Source organism: Nicotiana sylvestris, chromosome 1 (genome assembly GCF_000393655.2).
Source record: "Nicotiana sylvestris chromosome 1, ASM39365v2, whole genome shotgun sequence".
NCBI classification, from domain to species: domain Eukaryota; kingdom Viridiplantae; phylum Streptophyta; class Magnoliopsida; order Solanales; family Solanaceae; genus Nicotiana; species Nicotiana sylvestris.
Window position 1 is genome coordinate 82,174,949 of NC_091057.1, and position 17,175 is coordinate 82,192,123.

At 36.8% G+C, this 17,175-nt stretch overlaps 2 protein-coding genes across 5 annotated transcripts; both read left to right on the top strand.

Annotated features, from left to right (window-relative positions):
- The first annotated feature begins 574 nt into the window (after positions 1-574).
- Positions 575-1,573, top strand: LOC138871935 (uncharacterized). The gene is made up of 2 exons (XM_070149860.1): positions 575-640; positions 1,214-1,573. The coding sequence occupies exons 1-2, from the start codon at positions 575-577 to the stop codon at positions 1,571-1,573; spliced, it is 426 nt and encodes a 141-aa protein (XP_070005961.1).
- Positions 1,574-9,270: 7,697 nt separating this feature from the next.
- Positions 9,271-15,858, top strand: LOC104214089 (EPIDERMAL PATTERNING FACTOR-like protein 5). Of its 4 annotated transcripts, none has more exons than XM_070159563.1 (3): positions 9,271-9,597; positions 9,939-10,152; positions 15,844-15,858. In XM_070159563.1, the coding sequence occupies exons 1-2, from the start codon at positions 9,459-9,461 to the stop codon at positions 10,148-10,150; spliced, it is 351 nt and encodes a 116-aa protein (XP_070015664.1). In that variant the 5' UTR covers positions 9,271-9,458; the 3' UTR covers positions 10,151-10,152; positions 15,844-15,858. The 4 variants fall into 4 exon arrangements, with proteins under 4 accessions (XP_070015664.1, XP_009762005.1, XP_009762006.1 ...); XM_009763703.2 differs by lacking the exon at positions 15,844-15,858 and adding an exon at positions 14,310-14,625; XM_009763704.2 differs by lacking the exon at positions 15,844-15,858 and adding an exon at positions 11,851-12,450.
- Positions 15,859-17,175: the final 1,317 nt, after the last annotated feature.

Below are 17,175 nucleotides of genomic sequence, written 5' to 3' on the forward strand. Positions count from 1 at the left end.
ATGCAGTCAAAGGACAGTCATTGGCAGAACATCTTGTTGAAAACCCGATGGGAGGAGAATACGAACCCTTGAAAATGCATTTTCCTGATGAAGAAGTATCATTCGTAGGAGAAGACATTACCGAAGCATACAACGGTTGGAGGATGTTCTTTGATGGAGCAGCAAATTTCAAAGAAGTGGGCATTAGAGCAATTTTGGTATTAGAAACCGGTCAACATTATCCGGTATCTGCTAAACCCTTAGGTCATAAGGGTTCTCTTAGACCTTTGATAAATGTTTACAGTAGTGATGGTTTTAGTTCGTTCACCACTAACGATATACAACAATAGTAATTCTTTCCAATGTTGACACAACTCTCGTTTTGTATTCTAACTCTTCCTATCTTTTGTAACACTTGTAGACTTAAGAATACAGTGTTTGTACTAAGAACTAGAAAGGCTTAGAAATAGATGATGTAGTTGCATAATCGTCTTCTTGAATTTGCCAATCTTCTTATAGGAGAGTTTTGAGTAGCCATTGCAGATTGATCTTTGATTGAGGCACAAAATGCTCTAAGAGATTATTAGGACTCAACATGGCGGTCGACATGAATATTCAGGAGCTGCTGGTAATCGCCGATTCAGATTTGCTTGTGCACCAGGTACAAGGAGAGTGAGCCACCAAGAATTCCAAGATATATCTGTACCATATACAGGATTTGAGAAAGAGGTTCACGAAGATAGAATTCTGACATGTGCCCAGAATTTAGAATGCGTTTGCCAATGCATTGGCCACTTTATCATCCATGATACAACATCCATATAAGAATTTCATTGATCTCATCCCAGTAAGAATCCATAATCAGCCGGTGTATTATGTTTATGTTGAAGAAGAAATAGATGGAAAATCGTGGTTCCATGACATCAAAGAGTAATTGTCAAAGGGAGAATATCCGGAGCATGCAAACCACACTTAGAAATGCACACTCCGAAGATTTTCCAATCATTTCTTCCACAGCGGAGAAAATTTGTATAGAAGAACTCCCGATTTGGGACTGCTAAGATGTGTCAACACAAAAGTAGCCTCTAAATTGCTTGAGGATATACATGCTGGGACCTGTGGCCCGCATATGAATGGTTTTGTCTTGGCTAAGAAGATACTTAGGGCCGGTTACTTTTGGATGGCCATGGAGACAGATTGCATCCAGTATGTCCGAAAATGCTTCCAATTCCAGGTACACACCGATATGATAAAAGTGCCACTGAATGAGCTCAATGAAACGATCTCACCTTGGCCTTTTGCAGCCTGGGGAATGGATGTCATTGGTCCGATCGAGCGTACTACTTCAAATGGGCATAGGTTTATTCTAGTGGACATTGATTACTTCAAAAAATGGGTAGAGGTCGTATCTTACAAATTTGTAACCAAGAAAGTCGTTGCCAATTTTGTCAAAGATCGTATTGTTTGCCGATTCGGAGTTCCCGAGTCAATTGTTATTGATAACGCCGCCAATCTCAACAGTGATCTGATGAAAGTTATGTGTGAACTTTTAAATTCAAGCACAAGAATTCCACAGCCTACAAACCTCAGATGAATGGAGCCGTAGAAGCCGCAAAAAAAACATCAAGAAGATACTAAGGAAGATGGTAGAAAACCACAAACAATGTCACGAGAAGTTACCTTTTGCTTTATTGGGATACCGCACTACAGTTTGCACATCAACCGGGGCAACTCCCTACATGTTGGTTTATGGTACCGAGGCTGTAATTACAGCCGAGGTAGAGATTCCTTCTTTAAGAATCATATAGGAAGCTGAACTCAGGGATGCAGAATGGATAAAGAGCCATTATGAACAATTATCCCTCATAGAGGGAAAAAGGATGAATGCAGTATGTCATGGTCAGCTTTATCAGAATAAAATGTCCAGAGCTTTCAACAAAAGGGTCAAACCAAGACAGTTTGCACCAGGACAGTTGGTATTGAAGAAGATTTCCCACATCAAGATAAAGCCAAAGGAAAATTCTCTCCCAACTAGCAAGGTCCTTATATGGTTCACAGGGTGCTGACAGGAGGAGCACTCATACTTGCAGAGATGCATGGAGAACTTTGGCCAAAACCAATCAACTCAGACGTAGTCAAAACATACTATGCTTAGACTATTTACATTTCCTCATCTGATGTATTTGAACTACGCTTGACATGATTCCCGTTTAAGAGGGGATACATAGGAAGCCTTATGGGTTCGGTCATATCATAATAAAATTTTCATTTTCCCCCAATATCATAAAATGGGGCAAAATTTTGAGGAGAACCCTCAAAATTCTGGAGCAAGTCCAGCCAACGCCAACAAATGTCAGACGGTCAGAAATTGGTTAAGAAACTGAGGCAGAATTTTGAGAAAGATTCTCAAATTTCCGAAGAAGGTTCAACAAGGCTCATTACCGTTAAACGGTCAAATGATCATCTACCAAACTAGGGTAGAATTTTGAGGAGGACCCTCAAAATTTTCACATAAGAAAGCTGCAACATCTTTGAAATGTGTTACAATCACTAGTTCATCTAAAGTGAATCACTTGATATATCAATATGTTTCTAAAATGACTTTATTTTTATCAATAATTGCACATTTTTCGAAAAACTTTATTTCCGCAACAATCAAGTGTTACCCAGGGAAACTCGAAAGGGCCTCCAGAACGGAGCAAAGCAAGGCCAGAGGACGAAAGCATGAACCAACCTCCCCTCACAAAACTTACAATTTTTCTTTGAATCCAGGCACATCTGACGTAGCAACAACGTCTGGAAATATATATACATGAAACAAAATCACTACCAAACGGGCCATCAAACACTGAATATATCTCCAGCTAAGAAATATGCTACTCTTATTCGTTGCTCGCTCTTTGCAGGGGACTAAGCCTTGTCACCGCACATCTGCATGAGGCTAATCCTTGCCTTCATATTTGCATAAGGCTAATCCCTGTCTCCATATTTGCATGAGACTAATCCTTTCCTCCATATTTGCATGAGGCTAATCTCTGCCTCCATATTTGCATGAGGCTAATCCTTGCATCCATATTTGCATGAGGCTAATCCTGCCTTCATATTTGCATGGGGCTAATCCCTGCCTCCATATCTGCATGAGGCTAATCCTTGCCTTCCTGTCTGCATGAGGCTAATCCCTGCCTCCATACCTGCGTGAGGCTAATCCTTGCCTCCATATTTACATGAGGCTAATCTCTGCCTCCATATCTGTATGATGTTAATCCTTGCCTCCATATTTGCATGAGGCTAATCCCTGCCTCCATATTTGCATGAGGCTAATCCCTGCTTCCATATTTGTATGAGGCTAATCTCTACCTCCATATCTGCATGAGGCTAATCCTTGCCTCCGTACTTGTATGAGGCTAATCCTTGCCTTTATATCTACATGAGGCTAATCCCTGCCTCCATATCTGCATGAGGCTAATCCTTGCCTCTATATTTGCATGAGGCTTATCCCTACCTCTATATCTGCAGGAGGCTAATCCTTGCCTCCGTACTTGCATGAAGCTAATCCTTGCCTTCATTCATGCATGAGGCTAATCCCTACCTCCATATCTGCATGAGGCTAATCCTTGCCTCCCCATTTGCATGAGGCTAATCCTTGCCTCCCTATTTGCATAAGACTAAGCATTGTCCCTCTTTGCATGAATATTGCTCTATTTCCAGCACTATCTATTTGCTTTTCAATCGGGCTAAGCTTTGCCCTCCATTTCACAAGACTAAGCCTTGTCTTGTTAACGTCATATTATTGCATATCATGGGCTGAAATAGCGCCAATCTATCCAAGGGCTTCATAGTCTAAAAGGCATCATCCTCGTAGCCGGAAGACACCATGCCATGGCATGAAGATCCCTCAAATTTGCATATCATTATTCAAAAGTATCATGGTTCGGAGGCACCATCTTCATGGCTCAAGAACACCATTTCATGGCACGCGAATCCCTCACTAAACAATTCATGGCCCAGGACATCATGGTCCGAGGACGTCATCCTTAACTGTCCAAAGACAACTTTCATGGTCCAAAGGGAATCTGCATCATGTTTAAATTTCCGCACAAATACATGTCGGTAGCATCTTTTCATCTACAGGTAAAGAGGAGTAACGGGTAAAGACCATTTTAAACTCTTTCCGCACATATACACTTTCAAAATAGCACATATGCAGTTATAAGCATGCATAAACATTTTTATAATTTTTCCATAATTTTAAAAGCTCCAAATCGATTTATTTCTTCTATTTTATTTATAAAATATCCAATAATTATCCTTCAAATTACTTTGTGATGATTTAGTCATTTGAATTCTTCATTTATGCCAAAATAGTATTTAAATATTTTTAGTGCATTTTTTTGTAATTATATTTATATTTTTAGTCTAAATTGCACATCTTTGCAATAATAGCCCTACTAATACATAATTACATTATTGATGTATAAAATGGTCTTTTATATTTTTAAAATATTAAACAACTATTTTAAATCATTTTCGTATACAATTTTCTTTTTTGGAAATCATCATTATTTTTATAAATTATATAGCTATTAAAGTGGCTATTTAAAATCTTACCTATTTTTATTTTGATTTTTAGCCCTATCTTGACCAAATAACTAGCCCAATTTTAATTCAAATTACCCAACCCAAACCCTTCTACCCGATCTATCCCCAAAACCCGTTCAATCTCGGCCGTTGATCATAAAGATCAACGACCACAAATGACCCTTCCTAAGATAAACCAAATGACCCCCCCATAACCCTTTAATTCTACACCATCCACCGCCCTGAAACCCTTCTCATCTCTCAAACGCTCTCAAACCTAACCCTAATCAAACCTAATCGTCACTCATCTATGGCTATCTATGGTGGTCTCTCACCACCTCCAGGCCTCTATTAGCCTCTCTCACATTGATATCACCATCTCCATGGTCCTCAAGGGACCAGGGTCAGTTGGCTTGCATCTATGGTCCCTTTCTCGCCTGTTTCAGGCCGTTCCAGTGTGATTCCGAGTAAGATCGTCCTATTTTTACTATGATCTATGGGTTTCTAAGCATGTTTCTTCACCTCTGTGTTGTTCTCTTCGAAACCCTAATTTCTTTTTTCTGAACCTCTTAGATCTATACAGATCTAAGATGATTTGAACTTGTTTCATATAAGTTTTACAACAACCTTGAGATTCTTTACAAGAATCGTATGATTTTCAAGTGATTTTCATCTTTTCTAAACTAGGGTTTCCGGAAATTTCTTTTACAAAATGTTTGATGAATTTTGAGTGTTTAATCTTCTGCTTCTTATGTGTTTTGACTGATTTTGTAAACCTTAACTCGCTTGTACTAAAAGCCCTAATTTTTAACGTTCTTCGTCTGGTTTTTGAGTATTGGTATACTGATTGTGTTCTTGCTTTGGTTCTTGTGATTCCTCATGCTTTTCTTGTCCTAATATGCCTCTACTGAATTTTTTAGTTCAACCTTTCGCTGATTCTATATGCTTGTGTTCATCCTGACTATTTATGTTAAGACCTATATCTTTCTCCTAGAATTAGTGTCGATTTAACTATTTGTTTCATTAAAATTACGTGTTGAATCCTGACTATTCATTTCTTACCTTATTTTATTTGCTAAACTTGTGACTCTATATGTGATTTTCTCCTTGACTATTCTAAAATTTTTATTCCCTGATTTTATTTGAACTCTTTTCCTTAACAAATTTTGATTCTTATTTTTGATCGAACCCGTTGCCTTAATTAGCTTTCCCCTTTCATTATTTGATATATGTTGATCTTTATTGATTGTTACCTTAATTCAAACTTCTGATAATATACTCCTAATTACCTACTCTATACCCGAAACTTACTTGATTCTTTTCCTTAAATATCTAGCATGTTTTACCGTTGATTTGATTATCCCTTGATTAAGGGGAAGACTTGCTGATTTTTACATGTGATTGATTCCCTGAATCTCTCTAATTGCTACTTAATTGATCCCTTAACTTATTTTGCTAAGCTTTTGATTACTATATAAACTCCCTCCTATTCTCACTTCTAAGGACATAACATTAGTTCACAAAAAACACATTGACACTCTAAAAGTTCTCTTTCTCTTCTGCTATTTGTGATACTTACTGATCTAGCCGGCTGAAAGCCAAGGCTAGATATTGGAACTTCATTTGCTTTATATTCTGCACCCTTTTCTTCAACTGGTATGTCTCTGATTAAGTTTTGAAATCCTAACCCTATATGTTTCATTCCTGCACTAGTTCATCAATTATGAGTTCAACTTGTATTCCTGCCTACTTCTTTGCTCAACAAGTCTAAACTCTACCTGTTCAATGTATTCTTTATATTCTGCACTCTTTCCTGCTTACTTCTTTACCTAGTATGTCTAAATTGTATGTTTAATCCTATTCGAGACATGTCAACTATGATCTTTGTCTTAACTGCTTACTGTCCATGATTAGCTTGCCGAGTCTCTAAGACCCCAAGTGCTTTATGCAGTTTGTTGACTATATGTTTCCTTTATACCCTATCCATGTACCCTAATGTGATTCTTACGTGAGATCTGTTTATTAAGCATTTTCTGAATCTGGATGTTTTATGACCAATTGATTGCCTGCTGTTTTGGTACTCTTCTCAAACTGTCTTTTTACCACCAAACTATTTCCTGTTTCTGAAAAACCTTTTACTTCTAAAGTCATCTCTGTACTATTTTCAAAACTTTTTAAAACTATGTCAAGCACTCTCACTTCACTCTTAGAATACTAGGTTCCGCCCCTCTGATATGTGTACTGCCTTGAGATCCTTCAAATCTCTCTAAACTCTGGCATGTCAGAACTGGCCTTTTCACACTGCACCTAAATTAGTTATTACTTGAGAAAAGGTCTAGGTGTGAGCACTGCCTGGGATCCTTGAGGTCCTTAGGGAACTCTGACACACCTAGACATGATATTAGCTATAGAACTTTGGGCATTTGAGGCTATTGGAGGCTGGGAATCATTTAGGCCTACTGTAGGCTCCCTATAGATTAATTCCTATTGAATTATGTATTTTTATTTAATTCATTGGTCTGTAATAATTTTTGTAAACAAACATTGGAGTTATTAGTGAAAAGGGGTGGGTAGTTATATATATGTTGGGTAAATTGGCTAGATATCATGCCTATAGGGTCCATGTTGATTTAAGTGTGTTTGTTATGTTTGCTTTACTTCCACACAATTAGAAACAATGTCTATAGGATCTAAATGGCTTTAATAATACAGATCATGCCTATAGGGTTAAAATGACTTTATAAATAGATATCATGCCTATAGAGTATAGAGTAATTGAAGTTCAGTTTTCATTACAGCATGTATTCAAATTCATCACCTTAGAAATCATACCTATAAGTCCAAAAGTCAGCTTTTAATAGTTAGATACCATGCCTATAGGAATTAAAATCGGCTCTAATAGAAATCATGCCTATAGAACTTAAAACCAGTTTAGTTAAATAAATTAGTTCAAATTCATGTTTATATATTCTGAATTGGCTTGATTTATTAATCTGCTCGTTTCTTTAATAAATTTTCAAACACCGCCTTAAAACTAATATTGCTAGAAAGCATGCCTATAGGATATCAAGTTGTTGTTTAAAAATCATTCTACTGATTTATTGCATTCCCAATCAATATAGATACTATGCTTTTATGACGTCACTGTTATGCACTTAGGCAAGCCTATAGGGCGATTAAAATCCTGCAACTATAAAAGCTGCGCTTTGTTATTTAAGACTGTTCACATTCACAGGTCTAAAATCAGTAGGCAAGCTAAATAGGCCTTTGACGCTTGGTCCTAATTCAATATTGTATAATCTCTGCTCACCTAGATATCATGTCCTAGGATTTTCTCTTAAATACTTGACTGTTGTTTGAAAACGTGCACTTACTTGTTATATTTGTGGAGGTGAGTGTGAGCCTGTAATTTATTTTCTTTAAATGCAGTCCTAATTATTTTTTATTAACGCCTAGACTTTTATCCTTTAAAACCTTAGGAAGTTCTAGAACTACCTAAATTAGAGGTCCAAAATACCTCTAAGGCCACAAGGAAGGGACGAGTAGTGCACACATTGGACATCTATCAAGGTTATTAGAACGCTTTAGGCTATGACCAAGGGGAGGGAATTGGGTAGTAAGGATATGATGACTACACGCTAATGCCACTTGTAGCCCCCATTGAGGAGTGATTACCGGGTATTGTGTGGGGTGATCCTGTCGGCCAACCAACCTAGGACCCCTCGTTCCCAAGTTTCGATGTTTAAACTTTACTTTTCTTTATATATGTGCAACTTGTTCAAACCTTTTCCCATGTTCCATTACTTAAGTCATATATGTGCTTAACATGCCTTTATTTGCAACTATGTGTTTAAACTATTTATTTGTTAAAATGACTAATTCATATAAGTATAAGTTCGGTTGGGACCCACCGTTGTGGACCGAGAGGGGTGCCTAACACCTTCCCCTCAAGGTTATTTTGAGCCTTTACCCTAAATCTCTGGTAATGCAAACTAGTCTAAGAGTTAATCACTCTAGGTGCCGTAACACACCATAAACCGTTAGGTGGCGACTCTTCAAATACCCAATTCCCAAAAAAGGAAATGAGTTATTACCCCCATGAATGTCGAAACCCGAACTTCTCTCCGCGAAGGAAATAAAGGGAGCGCGACATAGACCTTACCCTTATCTTATAAAGATAAAGATGCTTCCTATTTTTCTTTCTTAAATGACCACATAAAATAGGACACATGGGAGTCAGTAGAAAAATTGTACTAAAATATAAGGGGCCGTTTGGTAGGATGTATTAGGGAAAAATAATACATATATTAGTTTTGGTATAATTAATCTCTTATTTGGTAGTATTTTTCAATCTATGCATGTGTTAATTATACACCTTATTTGGTATCATCTTATGTATAACTAATACATAACAAACCATAACATTAGTAATACCATAGTTTTTAATACATGGATAAGCATATATACACCACTGTGCAATGTATTTTATTTTCAATACACTAAACCAAATAATGGATAAAAAATAATATCAACATAACTTATTCCAACATTACTAATACCCAGCCAAACGACCCCTAAGTGAAAGCTAAAACAAGAAAGAAAAAAAGGAGAAGGTACCATTGACAAACAAACATCGGTAAATTTCTCTCTCATCTTTGTAATAAATGAATAGGCTAATTAGGGTGTATGTCTTTTGACTTGGACTGACACCTTCACACGCAACACTTTCAATAATAGAATCCAATCCCCCCACATTGAAGGCAGTCTCCTCCCCTGCAGCTACCTTCCATTTTTCTTCTGAGCTTTTAATTTTGCATTAACTCTCCCTATCTCCATAGCTTAATTGTAGCAAACACTCGTCTCTATATAACTTCACTATTTTTCGCAGCTCCATTTGGGCGATGGGCGTATTACACTGCCGCCATCATCATTTCCAACACACACCCTCCTGCTTCTCTTTTGCTACCATAGCCACATTAACTTTCCTTTTGCTTACCTCTGTTGTTTCAGCTCTTCGTCTCAACCCCACTCGACGACTCAGTGAGTTCACCTATTTCTCACTAATTTACGTCTTTTTATATCAGTAGATTTTTTTTTTATACATACTCACGCCGTATTGAATTTTTATACTATTGTTGTATTTTAATTTATTGTCGTAGATTGTAATAATCTTCATTTTTGGTGAAATATTATTTGTAATTTTCTTTTAGGCGACGTGACTGTAAAGAAGATTTACACTCTTGGTGCATAAACTCTTTGTAATGGATTTACCATCTTTCAAAATATTTTATGTTTATTAAAACTCGATAATCTGATTAATTTATATACGCGTACTTAGTTATCCTAACTGCTAGAGATATTTATGTTTTTGTGAAGCATAGGTGGTGAGCAGCAAGAGGTGATTGAGCGAGTTCTGCCTCAGAGAAAACTGAGTGGACCGGGTTCATCACCACCCACCTGCAGATCCAAGTGTGGAAGGTGTTCGCCATGTAAACCGGTTCGAGTCTCCATTCAACCCGGTTTTAGTTTCACTTTAGAGTACTACCCCGAAGCCTGGAGGTGCAAGTGTGGAAACAATCTATTCATGCCTTAAAAGTATATTACTCTTGTTTCTTTCTTTTTATTTGTTTCTAATTTTGTTCTCCACGTCTAATTAATCACTTATTCTACTTTCTTCACTGCCTATAATATCGAAATGCACCAACAAAAAGCATGTACTAACTACTAAGTATCATAAACTTTGGCTATAGTCTAAATTAGAGCTTTTTATTTTTAATTTAATTTTGTAAAGGTTTTTTCTCTGCTTATTATTCAAAGAAAAGATTCTCCAAATAAAAGAAAAAGTCAAAAGAACCATTTTGTTGTGTAGTTGTACTGCTGATTCTTCTCTTTTTCATGCGAACGACAGAACCTTGGAAACATAATTTTCTTATTTTTTTTGTTAGATTTCAGAGATTTGTTCTTCACTCTTTGCTCTCTGCTCATTGCTCTCCCATAACACTTGTTATCTCTATTTTTTTTTTCATGTATTTTTTTTTAATAATACTTCCTTCATTTCACTTTAAGTGATTTTTTAACTATTCTTACACATATTAAAGAATCTATTTTAAAATATAAATTAACAATAAAATTGACCATGTCAATCTTTACTACTACCTTTCATTCGAAATATAACATATACTATTCTTTAGTCCAATCATAACTTTGAAAAAAGTAATTAATTCCTTTTTGATATTTGAAAAAATCAAATATTATGAATTATAAAAAAAGGAAAAAATAATTAAAGTGGACAGGAGAAAGTAGTCCAGATCAAGTTCTCCTACTTCAATTAATTCATGATTGAAATTCACGCTTTTTTTTTTTTTAATTTATCATCCTATAATGGCAAGGTAAATCACTGGGTGAAGCCTGTGACTCTTTAAGAACTATCAGTCACCTTGTTTCAAGGAGCTTGCGTGCATTACTTTGAGTTTAAGTTATATATGCATTACCATGCAAAAATATACATACAATTAGATCGCTTAAAATATAATTACGATAAATTCATTTCATAGACAATGATCGGTAAGTAACTAAACCTGTTATAATACATTTAGTTATACTGATGATATAAAAAATTATATTACACTATCAATATAACTTAAATTTAATATCTTAATGGAAAAAAACTAAAGGCACAGAAAAGGATGGAGACCATACCGGACCTCCTAATATAAATTACATCCCTCTTGCATCATAACATATTTCCAAGACAAGATCAAACTAAGTCGAATATGGACATACCCCAATTTGGAAGCCTGTTTTATCCATACAAAGTTGTTTTTAAGAAGGGCATTTAGCATAGACTCAGACGTACAGAAACATTTGAACAGAGGACAAATATTTTATACAAATTATTTTTTATACAAATATAACGAGTCTTGGTCTAGTGATAAAATATTCCAGGGGAAAACTTTGTTGTATTCACAAAGTATCGTCTCAATATATACAGAGTTGTGTCCAGCTAGCAAGTCTCTTGGACCCTATTTTCTGGGGTACATAATATATGCGAATATTACCTACCAATAATACAAAATATAATTTTTATTATAACGATTCCGGTCAGTAATTTTATGTATTTGAGCCATGTTTTTTCTATTTAATGTTTTCCGTATGCTTGATTATTGTTTTGTGACTTGCGAGAATAGTTGGTTTGGTTCTAGGAAGGTTTTGGGGTGAATAAGAATACTTGGTTCTATTGTTGAAAGCTTAAGTTATAAGAGTTGACCAAGGTTTAACTTTTGTGAAAAACAGTCTCAGATTGGTGATTTGATGGTTCCAATAAGTTTGTATGGTGATCTTGGACTTAGATGTATGTTCGAACTTGGATTTGGAGGTTCCAAGGATGTTTCAGCTCTATTTGCCGAAATTTGGTAGTTTGAAGGTTTGAAAAGTTCACAAGTTTGACCGGGAGTTGACTTTGATATTATCGGGTTTAAATTATTGTTTCGAAACTCAAAATAGGTTTATTTTGTCATTTGAAACTTGTGTGCAAAGTTTAGTTGCATTCCGAGTTGGTTAGGCATGAATCAGACGGTAAGTTGTGAATTATTGAAGTTCTTGAACTTAAAGGCATGCAACATGAGTTTTGATACTTGATTCTTGTTAGTGGATATTATCTTGATGACTTGAGCTTACGAGCAAGTTCGTGTGGGGTTTATATAGTTGGATGAATGTTTGGAGTGAGTCCCGAGGCGCTCGGGTAAGTTTCAGCTTGGTTTCAGATTGATTTTTGGAAGTTGGAATTTTCGCTGGTATTGCAGTTCTAATTGCATTTGCGGACTTTTGATCGCATTTGCGATGTTGGATTGAGGAGGCCAGCTTCGCAAATTGTTGATCACATTTGCGATGTTTGATTAGGGAGGCCAGCTTCGCATTTGCAAATCTGGTGACGCAATTGATACTTTCACTTTTGTGAGGGATAGTTTGCTTTTGTGATGAAGGGTCTCATTTGCGATATTTTGGGTCGCTTTTGTGACATCAGCTGCATAAGGGTTATATTTGCTTTTGTGACACTTTGGTCGCATTTGTGAGGGTCCCATTTACAAATCCCTGGTCGCAAATGCAACACATGCAGTTGGGTTATAGAGAGCCATTTCGGGATTTTGGCTCACTATCTCATAATTTGAACAGTAAACTTGGGAGGGGCAATTTTGGCTTGCAGATTTTCACACATGGCTTTGGGATAAGTGATTCCTACCATTTTGGTATTATATCGAGAATCTATATGGATTATTAACTTCTAAAATATGGAATTTTGAGAAAATTTTTGGATTTTTTTTCTACGACATAAGAAAATAAAAACTAGGAATTTGAGCTATGATTTGGATTTGATTTTAGAATCTAATCACATATTTAGACTCGTGAAATTATGGGTAGTCGGAATTTACTCCTTGACTCGGGTTTGGACTGTGTGGGTCTGGAGTTGACTTTTGTTGACTTTTTGATAATTGAATAAAGATCGAAGCCTTATTATTTGAAATTATTCCCTATAGCCTTGTTTGACATGATTGATTTGTTTTGGGCTACATTGGACCCGTTCAGATGCCGATTTAAGAGGCAATTAATTTTTGGAATATTGATTCTCTTGCTTTAAGGTAACTATCTTGCCTAGGCTTGGCTCGAGGTAATTTTCTCGTAGGTCATGATGTTTGATATATGTTATGGGTGACGCATATGCAAAGTGACGAGCACATATGCGTGCACCATAATTTTTCATGATCCGGGTTGAATCTAGGTTTGCTTTGATACCATATTTTCTTTAATGTCGTATTTTATACACTTGTTGACTACGTGAGCCATGATAGATGCTAGAAATCATGTCTAGGTCATTTATTCATCTATTTGGAATATGATAGAGCTCTTTTTGTTATATTGAGCTATTTGTCTTAGCTGTAGTCATGCTTTTCAGTCATGATATTAAATTCGCGTATTATATCTCTGTCTCGATACATTCTTTATATGTTATCTCACATGTCATTAGTGTCCTTTTGTGTGTGACATGTGTTTGAGATGAGTTGTGGCACGTTAGCTTACTCCGTGTGGTATTTTGATCATGGCACGACGAGATGTGAGCATATAGAGACTTGAACAGATTGATGACAGATCTTGGGCTAAAGAACCGTGTTGATATTGATTGTGAGGTGACGTTTTCATCCACGGCCTATATTGGGCTGAGCGGTATTGATAGTGGAGTATTGATTGATTGTGAGAGGACATTGGTTCAGGTCCCATATTGGGGTGAGTGATATTGATCGTTAACTCTTCATGCGATTAGCACTTGATCTAGGATTCGCCCCTCCGGAGACATGAATAATCATGTGAGTGCAGGCATTCGATATGTGCTTTGTGAGGGGATTATGCCAGGTACTCATACAGTACTAAGTGTGAGTGCGCGTGATGATTCAGAGGCTTTAAGCCAGGCATCACAAGCGTGATGAGAGTATGGTTGAGGGATAATTGTGTCAGGCACTATGTATGAGCTGAGATTGTATTTACATGATAATTAAACTGTGATGTTATTGATTTTGACATGAATACTTGTCATGCAGTCATAGAGTTTTATTTTCTCATGTTATTCGATACTTGATGTCATTAAAGTCGATGCCTTGACTGATATATTTGGCAAGCATGCTTATTTTCCTCTTAATGTGATAGAGTTGAACCTTTGAGTTACTTTTGCTTTTGCTATTATTATGTTGTCATTATTGTAGTTGACTATTGAACATGAGTATTGGACCTTGCCAAGATCGTCAATGCTTTCAGTCCGAGGTTAGACTTCCTACTTACATGGGGCCGACTGTACTTATACTACACTCTGCATTTCATATCCTGATCTAGGTGTCGCCGATCATGGTATCTTCCTATAAGCCGGATCCGGACTAGTTGGAGATTTTGATGTAGCACTGCTGATCCGTTTGCAGGCCTTAAAGTCCATTTCTTTATTTAATGTCATTACTTTTTAGTATTTCGGACAGAATTATATTTGACTCAGACCTTGTATTTACCTATTCTATAGAGCTCATGTACTTGGCGACACCAGATTTTGGGGTTGTTTTTAATTGTATCATTGTTTTGACATTAGTTTTTTTATATATTATTCCGTAGTTGAGACTATTTAATTTTTTTATTGAAGTTTATTTCTATATATTGGTTGTTAGGTTGCCTAGCATGCAGTGTTAGGCGCTATCACCGCTCTGGTGAGATTTTGAGTCATAACAAGTTGGTATCGGAGTACTAGGTTGCATAGGTCTCACGAGTCATGAGTAAGTCTAGTAGAGTCTTGCAAATCAGTACTAAAACGTCTGTATTTATCTTCGAGAGGCTATAGGACCGTTAGGAAAACTTCTCTTTCTTTTGTTCTCTGTCGTGACGGTTTGTTTATCCCTAAGCTTGAATCTTTGCTTTTCTATTCTCTCACAATTAGTGAGGACACATTCTTCCGGTACAGTTGAGCAGGCGCCAGTATCCCAGGCCAGGGCAGCAAGAGGCTGGGGAGGCAGAGGCATGGTGGAGCATGTGCCGTAACTAGGGCCCCTACTTGAGCAGCTGCTATGGAGTCACCACTGGCTCTCGTTTTGGAGCAGATTCATAATTATGTTGAGCCAATGGAACGATATTAGGTTCCCAAGGGTTTACTTACTACTCCAGCTATTCAGGACGCTTTGGTCCGTATGGTTGGTTTGCTCGAGAGTTTGGCTTAGGCCAGTGTGTTTCCTACTATAGACGCTACATCCCAAGCAGGGGGCGGAGTGCAAACTACAGCTATTCGTACTATAGAGTAGATGGTCGATGGTTATCAGATCTTTGGTATGTTACAAATTGGGGGAGTTCAGTCTACTATTGTCACGTAGCCTGAGGAAAGGCCCACGATGTCGGATGATGAGCTGAAGAGGCTATATAAGTTCAAAGTTACATCCCTCACTTATGTGGTAGACCTTCAGAGGATGCTTAGGAGTTCTTGGATTATTTTTATGAGATTCTGCACAATTTGGGATCTTAGTTGCTATCTGTCATTGTTGTGAAATTTCTAAAAGATTTTATATCTAGATTACTTAAACTTGAAACTGTATAAAACTGATTTGACTTAAACTGCCGGATATGAAAGCATGCCTATTCTTTGCCGAAATTACTGAAAATAAACTATAACTGTGTTGCTCGTAACTATCTTCAACTCCTTATTTATTATTGTTACTTACTGAGTTGGATGTACTCACGTTATTCCCTGTACCTCGTGTGCAAATCCAGGTATTTCTGTGCACGGTAGACGTTGATCTCGTGCGTGGTTAAGTATCGGAGACCTACGAGGTAGCTACCAGCGTTCGCATTCCTTGTCTCTCCTTTCTTGTTATCTTTTCTTTTTTGTATTGGCATTTTGTCATAGACTGTTGTAGACTCTGTTTCGAGACTGGTTGTTTAGATGCTCGTGACTTAGTGACACCCCGATGTTGGACTATTTTTGCGCACTTATGTTTTGGGTACCCTGTTTTTATGAAAAACTCCGGTTATTTTGAATGTCTTAATTCATTTCTGTTAAATATTGAAAGTATTTTGAAAATATTGGCTTGCCTAGTACCATGATAGGCGCCATCACGACGGGTTAGTTTTTAGGCCGTGACATAAGGATAGCTAAATTGATTCATGATGACTGCCTTGCTTTGCCAAAACCCTTTTTGAGACTATGTTCTTGCTCAAATTTCTCTGTTCATGTTGAATCCTCCTATATATAATTTGCTATTTCTCTGCAATTTGGAGACAATGTGGTCTAAGTGCTTAGCTTAATATGTTAGCGTTAGTGTATGCACATTATAAGTGTGCAGTCTGATTAATTGCTTATCTTTATGTTTATGTGTAAATTGGTTTGTTGCTTATCATGACTTAGATCCTCTTAGGGGACCAATGCATGCCCATAACTCATTGGAATGTGTATTTACTAAGACTTTCATGTACAAACTGCTACTTCCCTGAAGTCACCCTGTGATTATATGAATTCTATATGCCAATACTGTTACAATTCCTAGGAAGATTTGTTTCTTTGCTTTCCTGTACTCACTGATCATTCAAGACTCCTAGGGTGAAATCCAACATATGTCTAATCTATTCCATCTTTATTCATGTGATGCCTGCTTGCCTTATGGATGCTCACCCGTTGAATGTAAAACCTTGTGTGGTGATTGTTATTTACCTGAACAGTTCACATGTTAAGCTCTGGAAATTAGTTATTCTCATTAGGCTCTTATGTTGAAGTTTCTATGTTCAGTCTATATCTCACTAGTCTTGCCCATTACACTGTTAGATTTCCATGTTCAAACCCCTGCTTAAGGCTCCTTAGAATAATTCTGGACTAGGCTTGCTTCTGAAAATTAGTTTGAAATAATCCTACTGATCTTAAACTTTGTTTCTGGTGTGATAAACATGAGCTTGCCTCATATATGTCTTATATGTTTTTTCCAACTTGAGCATGATCTTGCTTATAAGCACTGATTAAAATTAGTTTGCTAATTACAGTTTTAAGATTAGTTTTGTTACTTGTGTGGCTGAACTTAGCATCCGTTAGCTTAATCATTAGAATTGTTTGGG